The sequence below is a fragment of the Ahaetulla prasina genome, chromosome 1, assembly GCF_028640845.1.
Source record: "Ahaetulla prasina isolate Xishuangbanna chromosome 1, ASM2864084v1, whole genome shotgun sequence".
Classification (NCBI taxonomy): Eukaryota; Metazoa; Chordata; class Lepidosauria; order Squamata; family Colubridae; genus Ahaetulla; species Ahaetulla prasina.
Window position 1 is genome coordinate 189,133,623 of NC_080539.1, and position 23,077 is coordinate 189,156,699.

A 23,077-nucleotide genomic window follows, 5' to 3' on the forward strand; every position below is an offset into this window, starting at 1 on the left:
AGGTTTTATAGTCATAAGAGATAATAAGCAGCATTCACCCGGATGAAATAATTTACATTCACACTGGAAGAAGCAGATTGGGTGATTCTTAAATGCAGTAGATAAATTCTCCAAAGTTCTGTTATTTAGAAAACTGGAAATGTAAGAGTGAGGCTTCATCTTCAGATGCTACTGATGTGGTGGTCAAAGCAGAGCTGTGCTGATGGGGCAGGAGCTGAACTTTAACAGAATAACAGAGTTGGAAGCAGGGGCGAAATGCTACCATCCAGGTAGGGAAAATTTTGACTGGTTCGGAGAACCGGTAAGGAAAATTTTGATTGGTCCCGCCCACCTGCCTTCCCCCTCCTCTCACCTCTCCTATATTCTGTTGTTTATTAGCTCAGCTGATTTGTGCGGCAGAGCGATTGCCGCCTCAGCCAAGCTAAGAAACAGCAAATGAGTCTTAGTCTCATTTGCCCTCAGCTAGAATAATAAAAGGAAACTTTCTGCAGCTTTTTTCCTCCCCCCCCCCCCAAGCAGGGAAAGGAATGTCTGGGCATTCAGCCAAGAGCAATTATCACCTCCTTACAATGCTGCGAAGCTGCAAACCACATTGCCTGAATTGAGAAACTGCCTCAAAAGGAACTGCCTTTTGCTTCCTCCAGAGCAAAAGCAGAGAGCCTCTTCCAGGGAAGATTTCTCTGTCTTCTATTTTTCTTCCACAACAGAACAAAAAAGCCTCTTCCTGTGAAGGCTTTTCCAGCTCTTTATTCTGATTTTCTTCTGGAGCAAAAGAAAGCCCTTTCTAGTGAAGCAATTCCACTGGTTAATTGTTCTCACTGTCAGGAAGTTTCTTCTTAGTTTTAGGTTGCTTCTCTGTTTCTTCAGTTTCCATCCATTGCTTCTTGTTTTGCCTTCTGGTGCTTTGGAAAATACATTGCCCCCCTCTTCTTTCTGGCAGCCCCTTAAAAACCTGTTGCCTATCACACTCTTGGGCAAAGCATACGAGCCATTTCCTCCTTTCAGTGGTCCATGAAAGTACATCTATAGTATGTAGATAATAAAGTTGAAAACAGGTGAACAACATTTTTACAGAACTATAGATACGTTGAGGCTGGGTGTGACAAAGAATGGCTGGGAGGGGAGGGGCCAGGCGAGGCACCCCGTGACGTGAGTGACATTGAGTTGGCCATGCCCACCTGGTCACATGACCACAAAACCACGCCCACAAAGTCACACCCACAGAACCAGTAGGGAAAATTTTTAGACTTCACCACTGGTTGGAAGGACCTTGGAGGCCTTCTAATCCAACCCTCTGCACAAGCAGGAGACCCTATACCATTTCAGTGAAATGACTGTCTAATCTCTTCTTAAAAACCTCCAGTGATGGAGCACCCAGAACTTCTGAAAGCAAGCTATTCAACTGGTTAATTGTTTCACTATCAGGAAATGTCTCCTTAGTTGGTTCTCGCCTGGATTAGTTTCCATCCATTGCTTCTTGTTCTGCCTTCTAGTGCTTTGTCCCACTCTTCGTGGCAGTCCCTCAAATATTGGAACACTTTTATCATGTTACACCTGGCCATTTTTTTCAGTAGACTACACATACCCATTTCCTGCAACTGTTCTTCTTGTTTTAGCCTCCACCCCCCTAATCACCTTTGTTGCCCTTCTCTGCACTCTTTCCAGAATCTCAACATCTTTTTTAAATTGTAGCAATGAATACTGGATGCAATACTCCACGTGTGGTCTCATCAAGGCATTATAAAGCAATACTAACACTTCACATGATCTTGATTCTATTCTTCTGTTAATGCAGCCTAGAACTGAATTTTCTTTTTTGGTGACTGCAGCACACTGCTTATTTTTAAGTGATTGTCCACTAGGACTCCAAGATCCCTTTCCCTCTGTTGTTTGATTATCTTTTCCAAGATCTTCCCAGATACTGATGTCAGGCTGATTGGTCTGTAATTTTCTGGATCAATTTTTCTCCCTTTTTTGAAGATGGGAACCATGTCACTACTTTTCCAGTTCTCTGGTAGTTCCCTGGTGCACCAAGATCTTGGTCAAGATATGGTTTCAATGGTTCCGAAATCATGACTGCCAGCTGCTTCAGAATTCTGGGATGTAATCAATCAGGTCCTCGTGATTTGAACTTGTCTAATCTCTTACTATTTTCTTGCCTATTTTAATTTCTGTTCCTAGTCTGTCTTTTATGGTTCTGTTTTTGGTAGGTTGGGGTATTTTTTTCTTTTTGTGTGAAGACAGATGCATAGAATGAATTAAGAAGCTCTGCTTTCTCTCTAATGCCCATCATTTCCTTGGCATCTCCTCCCATTTGTGGACAAATTGTTTCCTTGACTTTTTTCTTGTTTTTTCCATGTTGAAAGAAACATTTTTTATTGTTTTTGACATTTGTTGCAAATCTTAATTTATTCTGAGTCAAAATCTATTTTGAGGCCTGAACAATTTATGTAATTTGTAATTACTATGTTGATGTTGTTTTTAAGATCTGAGATAAATTATAAAGGTAGTGTGAATCTTAACTGTAAGAATCAACAGAGAAGCCAAAGTACCAGACGTATATATTTAAAAACAAAGTGTATGGAGTCTCTTCACACTTCTAATTACAATAAAACTTCTTTATTGGAAAAAAAAAGCAAAATTTCAAAACAGCATCTTGATATCAAATAATGAAACAGTATGAAACAATACTTGGAACATAATTGTATGCTTCCTCTGATATGAACAAGCCTTTGTGCAATAGGGAGCCCCAGTAGAGATGGAAATGTTTCAGTTATCAATAATATTTATTAATTAAAGGTAAGTAAAATTACTGCATAGAGTGTTTACCCCAAAATGTATAGAACTTTGGGGTTCTCCACAGACAGTAGTGGCCAAAATTGTGGAAACGTTTTGGGAAAAGTGTATTTTCTAAAACTAGCAAATAACACCACTGTTTTTTCCAGTAGTAGCATAAAACTATATATTAATGGAAAGATAATTTAATCAAGAATGCAATGCAATAACTTTTATGAAGGATTTGCTATTAGAATAGCAGTTACAGTATAAAGAAGAAAAGTGAAACATGTAGAAAAAATGAGATATACAAAAATTATCATGTTAGTTAATTCTTAGTTGGGTAACCTTTAGCATTACACCATCTTCCCATGGAATGAACCAAGTCTTTTAGTTCTGTAGCTGTTATAATGTGAAACCAAGATTGAATGATTGTTTCTATTAACTGGGTTTTATTGCTGGGTCACTTCTGACTAACAAGTTTCTTTAGTCGGCTCCATAGATTTTCAATTGGGTTAAGGTCTGGGCTATTCCCAGGCTGTTCCAGCTGTGGAATATGATTATCTAGAAACTCCCCCAAAAAAGGTGTTATTAACCATTAAACCTCAAAAATACACTTTTCCCAAAAAGTGTTCACAACTTTGGCCACTACTGTATGAATTCTATAGTATAGTTCTATAATAAAAATCAGAATTGTATATTTAGTCAGTTTAATCGACACTTGTTGCATTACTTGATCAAATAAGAAAAAATGCTTACCCCAATGCCGCCACATGGAAGCCTGACAAACAGTGATGTCAGAGAACCTGGAGAAATCAGAGTAGAGTAAAACATTGTTAAAATTACAAAATACATGTGATTTGGGAATAATATAAAAATTTGTCGTCAAAACTAATAGTGTAGACCTATCCATTCCTACAGTAATATTAGATGCTGAATGTGACACTGATTATCTCAGTCTCTAAACTTGACTCAGCTGCATCGTTTCTGGAGCAAGTCTATAGAGAATTTGGATTGGGTCTTTAATGTCAAGCACCAAAATTAGACACCAAAAGTTTTAAACTCTTAAGAAAGATTGAGGGTTTTAAAAACATTTGATATTGATATTTTAAAATCAACTTGCTGATTTATCTACAATCTTTTCATGAATAAATCATCTTAAAAACTCACTTGGCCAGACAGTTTTAAACAGGCTGAAATTGATGTAGTTAACAATATCATATTCCTAGGGAAAGGATACAGAAGCATCCCTCCTGCAGGATTGGTACCAAAACAATCCCTTTTGAATATTCCTTCAGTGGCAAATGGCAAGGGCTTAGATGCTGGACTTTCAGTGAGATTCAAGGAATGTTAGGAGAAACTTCTCTAGAAGGTGTTGGGACCACTCTCTAAGTACAGTGAAGTGTATAACAGTAAATGTGATAAATAAAGATTTGCTCTCAAAAGTGCCAGTTTAAACATCTTTCTGTTATTCCCTTAAATTTCAGTAATATTGGGATCACTTCAATATATCGGTATTATAACTATCAGATTATCTAAATTGACTTTTTCAACTTGGTGACTTTTTCTTGAAAAAATACTCTCCCAAATTGTACTTTTGTAACTGTGATTGGATGGAGGAAGAAAATAACATTAGTCTAGAAGAATAGTTTCTCTTTGATTAGGTATCCCATCAACTTTATTTATTTCTATTTAGAACAGGAATTAGCAGAGAGGAACATAATTCAGTAGATAAACTCTTTAACACCATATAACAGTCTCAGATGACAGCAATGACTGATGACTCAAGATGTAGCATTTTGGAGAATATTTACATAGTCAAGATTAGTTGTTTTCAGCACTTCATAACCACCTGTCAACCATAAAGTTGGAGGATGATCACCTGATGAGGCCGTGGGGCAGGACATTATATTAACATGGTGATGGGCATGTGATGTTACAAGACAGGCAGGCAGTTACATGAGAAGATGCCCCGAATGTGTAGTATCAGTAGCATGTTCCAACCCTGAGCTCACTCTCAGCCATTGGAAACATATCCATGGGAGCCTGGGGGTTCCCCTTATCCCTCATTGAGAAGGAGCAAGTCAAACTGGCATGCCTCACTGAGACCTGGCTGATTCAGAAGCGGGGGACTCTAGGTTTAGGGTTTGGCACAAACCAAGACCCCAAAGCAGGGAATGAAGGGGGGCGGCAGATGTCCAAAAATCCCTCTTGGCTTTTAGGGGCCTTGCTTCTAGGTCTTTGGTTGTGAGCTCATGGGATCAGTTGGGATCGCTGCTAGTGCACTAGCCTCCCTGCTGCATAGCAACTTCCCTGCCTGAGCTGCTGGAGGCCAACTCAGGGTTGGTGGTGGTGTTCCCCAAACTTATGGTTCTGGGAGACTTGAACCTACCATCCTTGAGTTGGGTGGCCAAGAAGTTCATGGTTACCAAGTTGGCCATGGGCCTATCCTAGATCATCCTGGATTCAACTCAGGACAGTGGTCACATACCAGATATGATCTAGTCAGATCAAGGGCAACATGATCGGATGGGGAATCTAATGTTATATCCCACCATGGTGGGATCATGCCCTGGTGTTCTTGAGATTCTATTGTGTAGGAAGTTGGACCCATTCGAGTAGCTTGTTCCCAGCAACTGATGGACCCAAATGAGCTCCACAGGGAATTGGGAAATATCCTGGGGGATTACCGCATGCTCCTGCTGAAGTTCTGGTTATGTCCTGGAACCAAAGAGCAGCCAAGGCTTTAGACAGGATCATGACCCATCACTTCTGACACTCCCCCTGGTTCATGGAGGGAGGAACTGTGAATTCTGAAAAGAGCCAAGAGATGTTTAGAGGGCCACTGCAGTAAAATGAGGGATGAATCCAACTGGACACAACTTAGAGCTGCTGTTGGGCCTATCTTGTGGTTTTAATGTTTTATTCTGTACTTTCTGTAACCTCCCTAGAGTTGCCCTCAACTAGATGAGTAGCAAAGAAGTTTGATAAATAAATAAAAAAACCTATATCAGACAACATTTGGTCCAACACATGCAGCTACAATGACTTTGGATCTGGTTTTCTGTATGGACTAATAGCTAACGGGTATGGGAGACCGCTGTTTCTGTTGGCATAGAATCATTGGGCTACTTTTAACTTTTGCTGATGGAAGATGAACTATGATGATTTTCTCTACAGAAGTAATTTGCTAAGCATGCCAAAGATGATTTTTGAGAAAATTCTGACTGAATATGAAAAAGGTCTGACAATGAGTGAAAATTGGGTAGTTTAAGTAAGGTTTTATACTGGAACAAGATGTTCAAACAAGATTTTTTTATCTTTAGCAGGTTGCTGGGAAATGAATAAATGTGTGAAACTAAATTTAATATATATTGTTTATTTAAAGCATATAATTAAGGGAATAACTGAATTATAGCATGATTTGCAATATGGAATTGAGAGTTGGATGCTGAATGCAGTAAAGAAAGCATACAATGGAATACACACTAGTCCTCAATTTACTACCCAAATGCTAAGTGACCATTCAAAGTTCTGACAGACCTACAATTAGAATTTGAAGCGCCAACAGTCAGCTCCCTCCCCCAGTCACATGGCTGCACTTTGGGTGCTTGTCAACTAGGTGTCAACTTTGAACCGAACCTGGCAGCAGCCATTTTTCTGTTCCTCAGTTGCCACACAGAGGGGGAAGGGGAAAGGATTTTGGAATACCTTACTAGACACAACAGAGAGCTTTCTCATGAGAACCAAGGTCATCTCTCCTGGCAATGGATAAGATCGGGGAAGGAGTGTCTGGCAGATCCACCAATTAACCCAATTGGCCAAAGTGACTTGTGACACTTGGGGGATGGGGTTATTTCCTATTTTAATTATACTGAAACCGTGGGAAAGATTTAGAGTTAGTTTTCTTTTGAAGCTGTGCCGATATGATGTACTCAATAAAGAAGAGCTTTGAGGAGGATCCTAGTCTCAGAGTTCTGATTTGCTTAGGTTCATTAGTCAGAACCTTGACATTAAACCAACTGTCCCTGAAGTTAGGGCACCTGTTCTGGGGTCCTGAGCCCAGGGCACCCACCTGACAGCATCAGGTGGATATGGAAGGCTCAGGGAAGGCTTGGAGATGGAGAAGACAGGAGAAGCAGCTGCCAATCCTAGCGCAGCCCTGGCTGTGGTTGCGTAGCCAACAGGTCAAGCTACGGAAGAGGCTCTCCCATGCAGCAGCCAGGTTGAAGATCCATGAAGAAAGGATTGAAAGGCCAGCAGCATGAGAAGATGCCCTAGAGACCAAGGACCTCTATCAAGCAGAGGGAGAAGCCTGGTGCAGGAGAGCTCCCAAGGCATGGAAGCAGAGTTCTCCCTGATGTCCCCCTCAATCATCCGCCACCCTGTTCCTGAGATGAAAGGTGAAGAGAACAGCTGAGTGGGATGAGCACAGAGAATGAAGCTACCTGACTGCTCTCCACAGTCCATTGGTTGAGGGACAGATTTGAGCACATGGACATCTGGGGAGCAGAACCAATGCGCCGATCTGGGCCACTTGTAGTGACAGCAGGTAGGGATGCCCAGACACTCCTAATGCGCTGGAGCCTGAGCCCAACCATGGAGGCCCAGGTGGCCAGCCCACCCCCTCAGAGAGTGGCAGAAGCAAGCCAGGGACTGAGAAAAAGCCGTGACAAGTGGCAAGCCCGAGTCCCCCGCAACAGCAATGACTAGGCAGCCTCGGGTTCTTCCTGGCTGGACTGGATGCCCTCTGTGGCCCTACTACCTAGGCCCTGGCTGGTTCCCTAGCCCGTGGGCACCTGCTCCTCCTCTGCCACCAGTAGACCCACCAAAAATAAAGACCATTTTTGACAGAGACCTGGAGAAATTGGCGTTTTTCCTCAACCAGGTGTGGGCACAACTAAACTGCCATGCCCTGGCCTACCCATTGGCCATGGTGATGGTGAATGCTATGGCCACTAACCTAGAGGGGGAAGTCGCAGAATGGGTGATGAGACTGTATGACGAAGACGCACCAAACTGGGGAATGTCGATGCCTTCTTGGGGAAGCTGAGATCCAGATTTGAAGACAAATCCCAAGCCCTGCAGGCCAAAGCAGAAATCCGAGCCTGACCAGTGCAGGAGTATGTTCAGGAATTTCACAGAGTGGCCAGTAAACTGATATAGAGTGGCTGAATCAACTACTGGTCTACCATTTCAAAGAAGGCCTGGACTGAGAGCTACTACAAGCTTGCATCTACTGGGGAATCCCCAAGCAGACCAATGATTGGTATTGGATGGCCATCACGCTGGATCTTGAGCTAAAGCACTGCAAGAGGCATAGCATACCTGAACTAAAGCCTAAGCAGAGCCAAGAAAGCAGCCGGTTTGGTTGCTGACCCATCGCCTGTCCACCAACTACTGCTACTCTGACTGGAGCCCTCATCAAGTACTTTAGATGCAGCCAGTAGAGCCATCAAGCTGCCTAATGGGGAAACACCCCGGCCCCATTGCCTAAGCCAAAAAAAGCACTATGGATGGGCCAAGAGAAGTCAAGCTTGATGCATTAAGCCATTGAGGTCTCTGTCAGCCTCCACTCCAAGCTTCACTCTATTTGTGTTATATGTGTGCAATTTGTATTCAGTAGTTAGATTGCAGTGTCAGTATGTTAATGTAAAATAGCCATGAACCTAAGATGTATACTATCCTATTCAGATTAACAGAAGAGGGCCCTTTAAGAGTGTCGTCTGACATAAAAGGAGGGGAGGGGGCAGCAAATGTTTGAATCAGCATAAACGGCAGACGCGCGGGCTTTCCAACGTACCCTGCATTCCTGAGATAAGAAACTGCCGGAGACCTTCGGAAGAAGATTACCACAGGGGGCAAGAAGGAGCTGGCATTGGACCAGGCTGCCTGACTTTTTGTGGGAAGGAGGGACTAACGAGGGGATATGGGATGTTAGCCATATTCTTTCTCAGATCCAACTTTACACTGCTGTTGTCCGGATGTATTTAGTAAAAGTACTTTTCTTTATTTTCAAATGAAGTCAAGGTGTATTCTTTCCTAAATATAATCAGAGGCAGCCTGACATTAAGTTTTATTTTATTTTATTTATTTTTTATTTTTATTTTTCGTATTTTTATACCGCCCTATCTCCCTAGGGACTCAGGGCGGTTCACAGCCAGGTAAAATATACATATAAATACAAAATAAAACATCCATTAAAACACTTATTACATATGGCCGAATAATTAAAAATAGCAATAAACATAATAAAATCCCCATTAAAACCAATTCAAATTTTAAAAAGCTAGTCCAGTCCTGCGCAGATAAATAGATGTGTCTTAAGTTGGATCTACACCATGTCGACCAACCAGGATTTAAACCTAAATACCGCGGGGGTCGAAATGAAAACTTTGATGGGAGGCCAGCCAGCTGCTGAACTGGAGGAGCCGCCCGGAGGTATTTCTTCTGTTACGTTTTAACCCTGAACTGGAGGATTGCAGAGCCCGGTGGATGGAGCAATTGCAGCTGGAAGAAAAAATGTGGCAGCCAGATCCTGAAGTGCTTCCTTCTGGAGTGACTAAAAGGAAAAAGGGGAAGGCCAAACTTTCAGTTTGGAAACAAGAGCAGGAAATCAGAGACAGGCTCCAGTTGGACGAGGCATTGCGTCTTTACCGTGAGGTGAAAGTAAGGCAAGCAGCTCGCCAAAGGTATGAATCCCCTATTCGGTCCTCCAGGGGGAAGGGAGAAGAGGATGAAGAAATTGCCAGGGGAGCAACTGGGGGAGCTTCCCAATGCGTAGAGATTTTGGAAGAACCAGAACCAAAAATCCCCTTCCCAGAGGCAGCTGAGTCGGATGGAGGGCGTACGCCACCTGCTGACCAAGTGAGGCTGTGCAGAGGAAGGGAAAAGCCTAAAATTCCCCCCATATCTGGGAAATTCGATGGAGATGCCAAGGAGCTAGGACTGTTCCTGGCGTTAGTGAATAACCATATGATGGACTGGGGGGAAGAATATTGATCGCAGGCGGTGCAGGTTAGAGCTGTGACCCAAAACCTAACTGGAAGAGCAGCTGCATGGTTTGTGTCGTTATACAGCAGGCACTCCCCCTTACTGCAAAACTACGAGCATTTTATGACTGCACTGAGGAGGAGGTTCGAGGACCCCCTGGCAGAGCAGAAGGCCAAAGGCCGGATGAAAACCATCAGACAAGGGAGGAGACCAGTGGCTGACTACAATCAGGAGTTTAGTGATCTGGTTCCCTTGAGGGGATGGTTGGAGGTGACCCTTGTGGACATTTACAAAGATGAATGAATGGAGATCTGTATGCACTGTGCCGGGCACGGACCTCTCCAACCACATTGTACGGCTGGTATACCCCAGCAGCGGAGATGGAAATCGAGCTGGCAAAGGATCGCAGTCGAGCAGAGCGCACTGGAAGGCAAACCCCCACCCATTTCCCTAGAGGCCCTCCAAAGGATGCCCTCACTATGGAGAGTGGGAGGCAACGTTCCACCGCTTGCTTCAGATATGGAAAAGAAGGCCACCGAGCAGCTGACTGCCGAGTGAAGCTGGTGTCGAAGACAACACCTAGTGGTGGAAAGGAACAAGGCAAGCCAACTAAGAAGGCGCGAGAGCTGACAAAGGCGGGAGTAGGCGTCGCCAAGAAGGCCACTCCCATCGAGGAGGAGCGTGGGACGCCGACCGAGTCCGATGACAGCAAAACCACGTCCGATTCCGATGAAGACCTTTTGGTGAGTTGGAAAGGGGGCCCCTTGACAATTCCGGTCAAACTGCATGTCCCTTCCTCAGGGAATAAAGGTGAAATGTTAGCGCTTCAGACTCCGGGTGTTCCAGGTGCAACATCAGCCCCGAAGTAGTTGACAAAATGGAACTAAAACTAAAAACCTTGAGTCGGCCTATAGCTTTTTGCCAGCTAGATGGCTCTGTGGCAGGGGGAGGCCCCACCCACTTCGTTACGGAACCCATAGAAATTATGATGGGAGGCCATCGGGAGGTCCTAAATTTTATAGTAGCCCCGGGAATGGACCAACCTCTGCTGCTAGGCCTCTCATGGCTCCGAAAATGGAACCCACGTATTAACTGGAAGACGGGGGTTCTACGTTTTCGCTCTAAAGCGCCAAAAGTGAAAGAAAGACACTAGGAACGAGCCTGCCGTGCCCCACGACGTGATGGGGACAATGACGGAACGGATAGAGGGGGAGGAGAGAATCCCCAAAGAATACTGGGACTTACAAGAAATATTTAGTGAAAAAGCTTCCGATCCTCTACCCCCCCATAGGCCTACTGACTGTGCAATAGACATACTCCTAGGGGTAAAGCTTCCAAAGCCTAAAGCTTACCCCATGTCCCTAAAGGAATAGGGGGAGCTATGTAAATTTATAGACAAAAATTTAGAGCGGGGTTTCATTCAACCGGCTAGACCTTGGGTGGCAGCACCAGTGATATTCCGAGAAAAGAAAGATGGCTCCTTTCGTCTTATAGTCGACTATAGGAACTTGAACACCATTTGCACCGAAAATGTATACCCCATGCCGCTCATGAAAGACATGTTGGCCCATCTAGCAAAAGGGAAGTTTTTTACCAAGTTAGACCTATGAGAGGCATACTACAGAGTTCGTATAAAGGAAGGGGATGAGTGGAAAACTGCTTTCAACTGCCCCCTGAGATGTTTTCAGTTTCGAGTGCTTCCATTTGGCCTGCAGGGGTCTCCCGCAGTTTTCATGCAACTGATAAATGAAATACTCCATCAACATTTGTTTAAAGGGGTCCTCGTTTATCTTAATGATATACTTATTTAGACAGAAACTATGGATGAACACATAAAGCTAGTAAGAGTGGTGCTCAAAAAATTACTCGCAGCAGAACTCTATGCCAAGCTATCCAAGTGTGAATTTCATCAAACAAAAATAGACTATCTAGGATACTGCATTTCAGCGGACAAATTAGAAATGGACCCAGAGAAGGTAAAAGCGGTCTTGGAATGGGCACCCCCACGCATACGCAAACAGTTGCAGAGCTTTTTGGGATTTGCAAACTTTTATCATCAATTGCAAGGGCGTGCTGAGGATTTGGGACAATATCTGCACGATAAAGTTGCTCAGATCCGGGGTGGTCTGGACTCGGATTGGGTAGATTCAGGCAAGATGACGGAGGTAGATCTTGAGGATGTTATCTGGAAAGAGTTTGATACATTGGCCTGAGGACATGGACAGGATACTGGGGAGGCTGAATGCGACCACATGTTTATTGGACCCGTGTCCCTCCTGGCTGGTACTGGCCACCCGGGAGGTTACACAAGGCTGGCTTCAGGGAATTGTCAACACTTCTTTGATGGAGGGTGTCTTCCCTACCGCCTTGAAAGAGCCGGTGGTGAGGCCCCTCCTCAAGAAGCCCTCCCTGGATCCAGCCGTTTTAGCGAACTATCGTCCTGTTTCCAACCTTCATTTTGTGGCGAAGGTTGTTGAGAGTGTGGTGGCTCAACAGCTCCCCCAGTACCTGGATGAAACTGTCTATCTTGACCTGTCCCAGTCCAGCTTGCGGCCTGGGTACAGCACGGAGACAGCATTGGTCGCGTTGGTAGATGATCTCTGGAGGGCTGGAGACATGGGTTGTTCCTCTGCCCTGGTCCTATTAGATCTCTCAGCGGCTTTCGATACCATCGACCATGGTATCTTGCTGCGACAGCTGGAGGGTTTAGGAGTGGGGGGGAACCGTTTTCCGGTGGTTCTCCTCCTATCTTTCTGACCGGTTGCAGACGGTGTTGGCAGGAGGGCAGAGATCAGCCGCGAGGTGCCTCATGTATGGGGTGCCACAGGGGTCGGTTCTCTTGCCTCTTCTGTTCAACATCTACATGAAGCCGCTAGGTGAGATCATCCGTGGTTTTGGGGTGCGATGTCATCTGTATGCTGATGATACTCAGCTATACATTTCCACTCCTAACCACCCCAACGAGGCCATTGAAGTGATGTCCCGGTGTCTGGAGCCCATGCAGGTCTGAATGGGGAAGAACAGGCTTTGACTCAACCCTTCCAAGACTGAGTGGCTGTGGATGCCGGCATCCCGGTACAGCCAGCTGACTCCATCGCTGACTGTTGGGGGCGAGTCATTGGCCCCCATGGAGAGGGTTCGCAATTTAGGCGTCCTCATGGATGTACGGCTGTCCTTAGAAGATCATATGACGGCCGTCGCCACGGGAGCTTTTTATCAGGTTCGCCTGATACGCCAGTTGCGTCACTTTCTAGACTGGGTTTCCCTATCCATGGTGACGCACGCCCTCGTCACTTCCCGCCTGGACTACTGTAAGGCTCTCTACATGGGGCTCCCCTTGAAGAGCACCCAGAGGCTCCAACTGGTCCAGAATGTGGCTGCGCGGGTAATAGAGGGAGTAACTTGAGGCTCCCATGTAACACCTCTCCTGCGCAAGTTGCACTGGCTTCCGGTGGTCTACCGGGTGCAATTCAAGGTGTTGGTTACTACCTTTAAAGCGCTCCATGGCATAGGACCGGGTTATTTACGGGACCGCCTGCTGCTACCAATAGCCTCCCACCGACCCGTGCGCTCCCATTGGGAGGGTCTCCTCAGGGTGCCGTCAGTCAAACAATGTTGACTGGCAACCCCCAGGGGGAGGTCATTCTCTGTGGGGGCTCCTGCCCTCTGGAATGAGCTGCCTCTGGGGATACGTCAACTCCCTGACCTCTGGACCTTTCGACGCGAGCTAAAGACCTTTTTGTTTCATCACGCAGGGCTGGCTTAATGTAACTTTAATGTGGGTTTTATTATAGTTTTAGTCTGTTTCGACCTAATCGAATTAGCTTTTTAAAATGTTTTTAAATTTTTGTGAAATCTGTTTTTTATTTGGATGTAAACCGCCCTGAGTCCTTCAGGAGAAGGGCGGTATATAATTTAAATAAATAAATAAATAAATTCATCCCCTCCTTTGCTCAAATTGCTCTCCCTATCACCAACCTCCTAAAAACTAAAGGAAATGCAAAACCCAAACCTTCATTACCCCTTGAATGGACAATGGAATGTCAAGCAGCGTTTAATAATAATAATAATAATAATAATAATAATAATTTAATTTTTATACCGCCCTTCTCCCGTTTGAAAAGTTAAAATGACTGTTTGCTGCTGAACCTATCTTAAAACACCCCGACATGGATATTCCTTTTGTAATACAAGCGGACGCTAGTGATGTAGCAGTCGGAGCAGTTTTGCTCCAAAACAACGCTGATGGTAAACTACAACCTTGTGCTTTCACTTCCCGAAAATTGACTGAAACTGAAAGGAGGTGGGCTATTTGGGGAAAGGAAGCTTTTGCGGTTCACTGGGCTCTTCATACATGGAGACACTTCTTGGAGGGATCTAACCATCCTTTTGAAGTTTGGACTGACCACAAAAATTTAGAAGCCCTAAAAACTCCTAGAAGACTTTCGCCTAAACAAGCCCGCTGGGCTCAATATTTTAACCACTTTAACTTTACCTTACATTACATTCCCGGAGGAAAGAACTTCCTGGCAGATGCTCTTTCACAGCTACCGCAATACAATGGGACGCGTTCCGAGGTGATACGGCCAATACTCCCCATTCAACAATTAGCAGCTCCGGCTGTAACCCGAAGCCATACCAAAACCGAAACATCACTACCAGATGAATTAACTAAATCGTTCAAAGAGGCTCTGAACACAGATGACTGGTTCATGGCTCATTCTCACGAATGCACGCTCCTTGATGGATTAGCTTGGATTGGAGCAAAACTATATGTTCCTGCATCACTCAGAGAAACCATACTACAACGATGCCATGATGCTAAAATGGCAGGGCATTTTGGTTTTGTGAAAACCTTACACCTTCTTAAAAGACAATTTTGGTGGCCAGGACTTAAAAAGGACATTCACTCTTATATAGCAAGTTGCCCTATTTGCGCATCATCTAAAAGACCACCAGGAAAGCCTCCTGGATTGCTTCAAACAGTAGCCCAGCCAGGAGCCCCCTGGAAAGAAATATCTATGGATTTCATAGTGGAGTTACCCAAAAGTGCAGGCAATACAGTAATCTGGGTAGTTACAGACCTGTTCTCCAAACAAATCCACTTCATCCCATGTTCCAAGATACCTTCTTCAAAAACTTTGGCAAAATTGCTTGTACAACACATTTACAGACTCCACGGAGTTCCAGAATGCATAATCTCGTATCGAGGAGTTCAATTCACTTCTCAGTTTTGGAAAGAGTTTTTGCAGTTGATAGGCTCCACCCAAGGATTAAGCTCCTCCCATCATCCCCAGACTAATGGAAGTTGTGAACGCTCAAACGCGGTACTAGAACAATATCTACGATGTTACATAAATCATCAACAAGACAATTGGGCGGACTTACTACCTTTTGGTGAAGTAGCTTACAATAACTCAATTCATAGTAGCACAGGATTCACTCCTTTTAAAATAGCCTCTGGTCAAGACTTTGTTCCCATTTCAGATCTTCCAAAGGAAAAAACCACGATTTCATCTTTATCAGAATGGATAGATCAAATACAAAGTACATGGAAGATGACTCGCAAAGCGATTGATGATGCCCACCGAGCACACAAAAAACAAGCTGATAAGAAAAGATCTCCAGAGAACAGGTACAAAGTCGGAGATAAGGTTTATCTCTCCACCAAATATTTGAAAACCACTCAAAAGTCTAAAAAACTGGGGACTTCCGGTGGCTTCCGTCTTCCCCGGAGGACGTCTGGAATGGCGTCCCGAGCCTAGATCCTGTAAAAGCTGGTGAAACAGTGGAGAACAGCTGTTAGCCAGCTTCAAAGCTTTTCTCTGGGTGAAAGAGATTAGCAAGAGTGGCTGGATAGCAGAAGATTGCCCCAGGGGCTCTGCTTTGTTATGCAGAGTCTCGGAGAGGTGCCTGCCTAACCCAGCCCTACTCCAGACTTGGCTCGATCCTGCTAATTAGGCAGGACAAGAGGAAGATGCCCATCTCTGCTCAATTGATTCCATTTTGAATACTAGAAGCAGACGGGGACAAATACTGGGGAAGCAAGAAGAGAGCTGACTTCTACTTCTTTTAAAAAAGGGGAAAACTTTTTCTCACTTGAACTTAGTGAAGGAAGAAATGGCGTCTGAGAGGAAGTGGATTGGAGGCTGCTTGTGAGAGAAAGTGAAGTTCGTCTTTATGGATTTTAGCTGAATAGAAGCTCTCCATAGGAGGCAAGGTGAAAATTTTTATTTTACAACTTTAATTTGAGACTTTTTGAGACTTTGAGATTTTACAATTCTAATTAGAGACTTTACTTCAATTAAAATGGCTTTTAAGCCACCAAAAGCACCCATAACGAGAAGAGGGTCTGAAACTAACTTAGAAGATATGTTAAAGGAACAGAACAGAGTTTCTGAAGAGAGATTTAAAGAAATTATGAATAATATTCATGGTATGAAGAATCAACTTAGGGAAGAAATTAAAGAGACTAATAAAAAAATTAGAGATGATTTATTGATGGTTTTTCAAGGTTTGGCAAAAAATTTGGAAGTAATGGAGGATAAAGTGGAAGTAATTAGTCAAGCAAATCAGTGTTTGGATAATAAAGTTGGAGAGCTCCAAAATAAAGTGGATAAAAATGAGGATCATGTGGTGGTATTGCAATATAGAGCGTTGGAGAAGGCTTTGAGAATTAGGGGTCTCCAGGATCAGAAGGAAGAAGATCTTAAAAAAGTTATATCAGAAGCCTTAGCTGAAATGTTACGAATGGACCCTCGAGAAGTTGATTTTCAAATTGATAAGGCATATAGGGTTAATTCTTGGGTAGCGAGACAGAAAAAGCTCCCAAGAGACATTGTAATTTATTTTTTGACTTCTATAGTAAGAAATCAGATTTTGCAAGCTACATACCAAAAGAAATTGCAAATAGGAGAACAGGAGGTGTTGGTTTTGAAAGAGATCCCTGCTAAAATGTTAAAGGATAGAAGGGACTTTAGGTTTTTTACACAAGAGCTTAAGAAGCATCAGATTCAATATAGATGCGAGGTTCCAATTGGCTTAACAGTATTTTTTCAAGGCAGGAGATATCGAATTGATACTGAGTTGAAAGCAAAAGATTTTCTTTTTAATGTATTGAAAGTGGATGTAGAAACAGTGGATAAAAGTCTTCAAGAGAAACAGAGTGGGGAAGTTGAAACTACACCTGTGATGTCAGTACCTCCAGAACAACCTCAAGAACAAAGAGTGACAAGGGGAGCTATTAGGCGTAAGGAGATAGAGGAACGGCTTCAAAGACAGGAACGGGATTCTACTACTGAAGCTGTGGGAGGAGCCAAGCCGAAGAGTGAGAGTCTTCAGCTAATTGCTCAGACGCTTCAAGAGGCCAGTGATGGCAAATAAATTTTTGACATGGAATGTTAATGGTTTGAATTCAGCACAGAAAAGAAGAAAAATATTCCATTATTTGAAACAATTTAAAAACAATGTGATATGTTTGCAAGAGACACATATAAAATTATTAGATCAGAAATATTTGATTAATTCGAAATTAGGTAAACATTTTGTTTCTTCTGCTCTGAATAAGAAAAATGGTATAGTTATATATTTGAAGAAAAATATATCAGCTAAATTAATTGAAACAGACATTCAAGGAAGATATATTGTTATTGAATTGATTTTAGAAGGAAAAAAGACACTTGTGATTGGCATATATGCACCTAAGCAACAACAAGAAAAATTTTATAAACTGTTACATGAAAAATTGACTCTTTGGGACTATAAAACATTTATTATATTAGGGGATTGGAATGGTGTAATGGATATCTTTTTAACTTCTTTTTAACTTCTTTTTAATGTTTATAAATTGAATTTTTACTTGGCTGTACACCGCCCTGAGTCCTCTGGGAGAAGGGCGGTATAAAAATCGAAATAAATAAATAAATAAATAAATATTAGAAAAGATAAAAGAACTCTTTCTAAGAAAATTCCTATGCATGCAAAACTGCCTAAATCTTTTTTTGATTTGAGGGAAGATTTTGAGTTGAAAGATATATGGAGAAGGCAGAATTTTGATGATAGAGATTATACTTATTTTTCGGACAGGCACCAATCTTTTTCATGTATTGATTTTATATTAATTACCAATGACTTGCTTTCTAGGGTTAAGAAAACAAAGATATTTCCAAGATGTTTAACTGATCATAGTATGGATGGAGCTGCAATATGAAGGTGGAAGAAGATCATGGAGAATAAATGAAAATTTGTTTAGATATGAGGATAATGTAAATCAATGTAAAAAACAAATCAAAGAATTTTTTGATTATAATTTGAATATGGGAACGTCGATAGAAATGGTGTGGGACGCTAGCAAGGCCTTTATGAGAGGAAATTTGATATATATTAATAGTAGACAGAGGAGAAAATTACAAAAACAGCGTAGGGATTTAGAAGAGGAAATTCAGAGGAAACAACAATTACTGGTATATAATCCACATGATTTAAAAATTAATGAGGCGATAAAGATATTACAGAGTCAATTTAATATGTTAATGGCAGATCAGGTGGCAACCAATATACAATATGCTAAACATAATACTTTTTGTAATGCCAATAAATCAGGGAGGTGGTTGGCTTATATGTTAAGGAAAAGACAGAAAGCATGTACTATTGAAAGAATTGAATACAAGGATAAAGTGAGATTTCAACAGGATAAAATTAAAAAAGCTTTCTTGGAATATTATACAAATTTATATGCCAGAGATACAATATTGAATATGGATATTGATAAATATTTGAAAGAATATAAGGTTAAAGATTTAACTAATGAACAAAGGGAAGAGTTGAATCGGCCTATAATTTCTGAGGAAATTACTTTGGTAATAAAGCAATTAAAAATAGGGAAATCCCCGGGCACAGATGGACTTACATCAATATATTATAAAAAGTTACAGGATGAGATAGTTGGTCCACTTATGGAGTTATTTAATCAGATACTGATGGGAGGAGGAGTGCCACCATTATGGAGGACTACTTTTATTTCATTGATACCAAAAGAGGATCAGGATTGTACTAAGCCTGGGAATTATAGACCGATTTCACTCTTGAATAACGATTATAAGATTTTTGTGAAAATAATGGCAAATAGGTTAATGGAAATTGTACAACAAAGGATTCATACTGACCAGTCTGGTTTTATAAAAAGAAAACAAATGAGGAATAATGTTAGGCAGATAGTGAATTTATTGGAATATTTGGAAAAGAAAAGTCAGATTCCAGCAGCGTTTATATTTTTGGATGCAGAGAAAGCTTCTGATCGTTTGCATTGGGAATTTTTATTTAAATTAACAGACAAAATTCAATTTGGAAATGGTTTTATATGAATACTTAGGGCAATTTATGGAGAGCAAACAGCTCAGATAATAATTAATGGTAGTTTGACAGATAGTTTTAAAATTGCGAAAGGAACAAGGCAGGGGTGTCCTTTATCACCTTTATTGTTTATTCTGTCTTTGGAACCTTTATTGGATAAGATAAGAGAGTTAAGGAAGATAGAGGGTATTAGAATTAGAAGACATGAATACAAAGTCAGAGCATTTGCAGATGATTTGGTTGTTATATTGACTCAGCCTATAAATTCGAGTGTATATTTGTTGGAAGTAATTAATCAATATGGAAGGGTGTCAGGGTTTAAAGTGAATCAAAATAAAACAAAAGTGTTAACCAAAAATATGATTAAGAATCAGAAAGAAAAACTAGAGGAAATACAGGATTTGAAATTGTAAAAAAGGTTAAATATTTAGGAGTCTTTCTTACTTCATCAAATGTAAAATTGTGTAAGAATAATTATGATGTGTTATGGAAAAAAATTCAGAAGGAAATGAATACTTGGAAAAAATTACAATTATCTTTCTTGGGGAGAATAGCAGCTATAAAAATGAATGTTTTGCCTAAATTCTTGTTCCTGTTTCAGATGATACCAATAATTAAGAAAGACAAAAATTTGGAAGAATGGCAGATCGGAATTAATAAATTTATATGGGAAGGGAAAAAAGCGAGAGTCAAAATGAAAATAATGCAAGATACATGGGAAAGAGGAGGATTAAAATGCCTAATTTAAAACTGTATTATGAAGCAGTTGTTCTTTCAATAATAAGTGATTGGTTTAATTTGACGGAGGAAAGGATTTTGAATATAGAAGGTTATGATTTATTATATGGTTGGCATGCATATGTATTGTATGATAAGAAAGTAGATAAAGCTTTTAAGAATCATGTGTTGAGAATTTCTCTTCTGCGTGTCTGGAAAAAATATTATTATAAGTTAAATTATAAAATTCCTATATGGGCAAGTCCTCGGCATGCAGTAGAGAATATAAATATAGAACAGGAACAAGAAATGATTACTTATAAAGATCTTTTATATAATGAGAGGGGAAATTTACAACTAAAATCTTTGGAGACATTAAAAGAAGAAGGGAGGAATTATACTTGGTTTCAATATGTACAGTTAAAAGCTAGATGGAAAGAAGATCAAAAAATTGGTGTCATTCAAAATGAAGAAAATTTGGTTAAACAAATTAGAAATCAAACCCAGGGACATATAAAGAGATTGTATAATGTGTTGATAGAAATAGATTCTGAAAGAGATTTAATAAAGGATGGTATGATAAAATGGGCACAGAATATTCAGGAACCAATAATGTTGGAAACATTTATTTATTTATTTATTTATTTATTTATTTATTTATTTATTTATTTATTTATTTTTCATATTTATATACCGCCCTATCTCCCTGGGGACTCAGGGCGGTTCACAGGCAATTAAAAATACATATAAATACAAACTAAAATGACAATTAAAAAAACTTATTCTATAGCCGAATTATTAAAAACAGTATAAATAATAAAAACCCATTTAAAACCAGTAAATTTAAAATCTAATCCAGTCCCGCGCAGATTAATAAGTATGTTTTAAGCTCATGACGAAGGTTCGGAGGTCCGGAAGTTGACGAAGTCCTGGAGGAGTTCGTTCCAGAGGGTGGGAGCCCCACAGAAGGCCCTTCCTGGGTGTCGCCAGACGACACTGCCTAGCTGACGGCACCCTGAGGAGTCCCTCTGTGAGAGCGCACGGTCGGTGAGAGGTATTCGTAGCAGTAGGCGGTCCGTAAATAGCCCGGCCCTATGCCATGGAGCGCTTTAAAGATTGTCACCAACACCTTGAAGCGCACCCGGAAGGCCACAGGTAGCCAGTGCAGTCTGTGCAGGATAGGTGGGAACATGGGAAAAAAATTGGGTAGAAATGTTAAATTTACGCAAGCGCAGAATTTAAGGGAAAATTTTTATATTTATATCACCAATGCTAAAGGTGAGCTACAACCATGTGCTTACACATCTCAGAACTCACTGAAACAGAACAACCATCACCCTCTCATGAGAGGTACCAGATCGCTGAACTCTTGGTTGTAGTCGGTCACTGGTCTCCTCCCTTGTCTGATGGACCTCATGCGAATCTTGGCCTTTTGTTCTGCCAAGGGGTCCTCAAATCTCATTCTCAGGGCGGCCATAAAATGATGGTAGTTCCTTAGGAGAGGGGAATCCTCTTGGTATAAAGTCACGTACCAGGAAGCCACCCTACCACTCAAGAGTTGAGTCACGCTTCTTACTCTAGAGGCTTCTGACAGATAATCTTCCCCCCATTCTTGCATGTGGCTATCCACCATAGCCTGGAATAAGCCTAATTCTTTGGGGTCCCCATCAAACTTTCTGGGAATTGGTGGAATTTTAGGTTTTTTTCTTCTGCGAGGCAACATTTGTGGAGTGGGGACCCCCTGACCCGTGGCCATATCTGCAGCTCCTGGAGAACGCAGCTCAGGCTTTCGGTCCTCCTGAAGCTCTCTGGTGTATGCTGCATCACCGGTGGCCATTGAAATTTCTGTTTCCACCTCTTCCCTCTCCCCCCAGGGCGTTTGGGTGGGGTTTTCATACCTTTCATGATATCTCTGTCGCTCTTTCGCCTCACGATACAGTCTCACAGCTTCTGCAATCTGTAACTGATCTTTGATTTGCTGCTCCTGTTGCCAAGCAGAGAGTTTTCTTTGTTGTTTACGTCTAGTAACTCCGGATTGTGGTTCCCCTGGGTCTGGAAAACTTTTAAAATCCAGTTTGGCCTTCTCTTGTTTTTCCTCTAGTTGTAATTTCTCCAGCCACTCTGCAGAAATTCCTGAATATTTGGGAGGGCCCGACATGGCTGCCAAAGCTGCTTCTGACTCCTCCAGCTCACCTTCTGAGATTGGCTTTTTTTCCAGAAAATATTTTTTATCAGCTTGTCTGCGATGGTCCTGGGATGAGATGTCTGCCAGTTGTTCCTCATCAGGTTCGTATTCGTGCTCCGACATCGTTATGGGAAAAAAATTTCAGTCCTCGGTTGTGATCCGGATGACTGATTTTGGGTGAGTTCCAGCTTAATGTCAGCCTGCCCCAGATCAGTGTTTGAGAAAATAAAAACCCAACTTCATCATGTTGAAGAATTTGGTAATCTTTATCATACAAGTCTGGATGCGGTGAAAGCAAAGCTGGAACTGGAAGTAAATCAAATCCCCAGAGTCATATTCTCTCCTGAACCCTCCCCCTACTAGAGGTCATACAATAATAGTCCAATGTCTTCTTTCTCCTCAGCCACGTGTAGTTTCACTTCCGATATTCTCCCTCTGTCAATCTTCCGAATGGAATGTGGAATCAGCAGCTGCCGTTACATTCACGCGCCAACACAATTCAAACCTCTGGTTTTGAAAATGGCATTTCCCCTCTCCCCCACATACAATGTCAGCCGACGCTGGGAACAGTGAAAACCTCCCCCCCCTTCTCCATAAAGCATGTAAGACAATCAGTAGAGCAAACTTTTAACAAGGTAATAAAATAGTCAGATAATCTAGTAGGAGAAATACACTAAATTAAAGCGGAGGCTGACAAAGATGTTTTATAGATGGCATTTAGATCCTAAGAAATTATCATGTATGTATCCAGATATGCAAGCGAAATGTTGGAGATGTAATTGTGATGATGCTACATATTTTTAGGCAATTTTTTTATTTTTTCCATAATAATTCCCACAATTTAACCAGTGTACAATACAATCACTTATACAACAAACAATCCTATACTCAAATTATGCTCAGTCCGGGCTACTCGACCGCCACTCCCTTCCTTAATCCTTTCTACCCTTCTCATCCTTCTTCTACTTTCCCCACCATCCTTCTCCTCGCTTTCCTACTTCCCCTTCTCTTTCCCACTTCTCACTACCATCCTTTCTAACCCTCTATCTTCTCCTC

The 23,077-nt window shown here is 41.9% G+C and overlaps 1 protein-coding gene across 15 annotated transcripts in view; it reads right to left on the bottom strand.

The window, feature by feature from the left end:
- HDAC4 (histone deacetylase 4) overlaps positions 1-23,077 on the bottom strand; it is a 612,734-nt gene that overhangs the window by 128,298 nt on the left and 461,359 nt on the right. For all 15 annotated transcript variants that reach the window (XR_009155364.1, XM_058185449.1, XM_058185442.1 and 12 more), the window contains one exon: positions 3,535-3,581. Coding sequence is in view for 14 of the 15 variants with exons in the window: in XM_058185449.1 (XP_058041432.1) it covers positions 3,535-3,581 (47 nt within the window). In the remaining variant the exon portion in view is untranslated. The remainder of the gene's footprint in view (positions 1-3,534; positions 3,582-23,077) is intronic.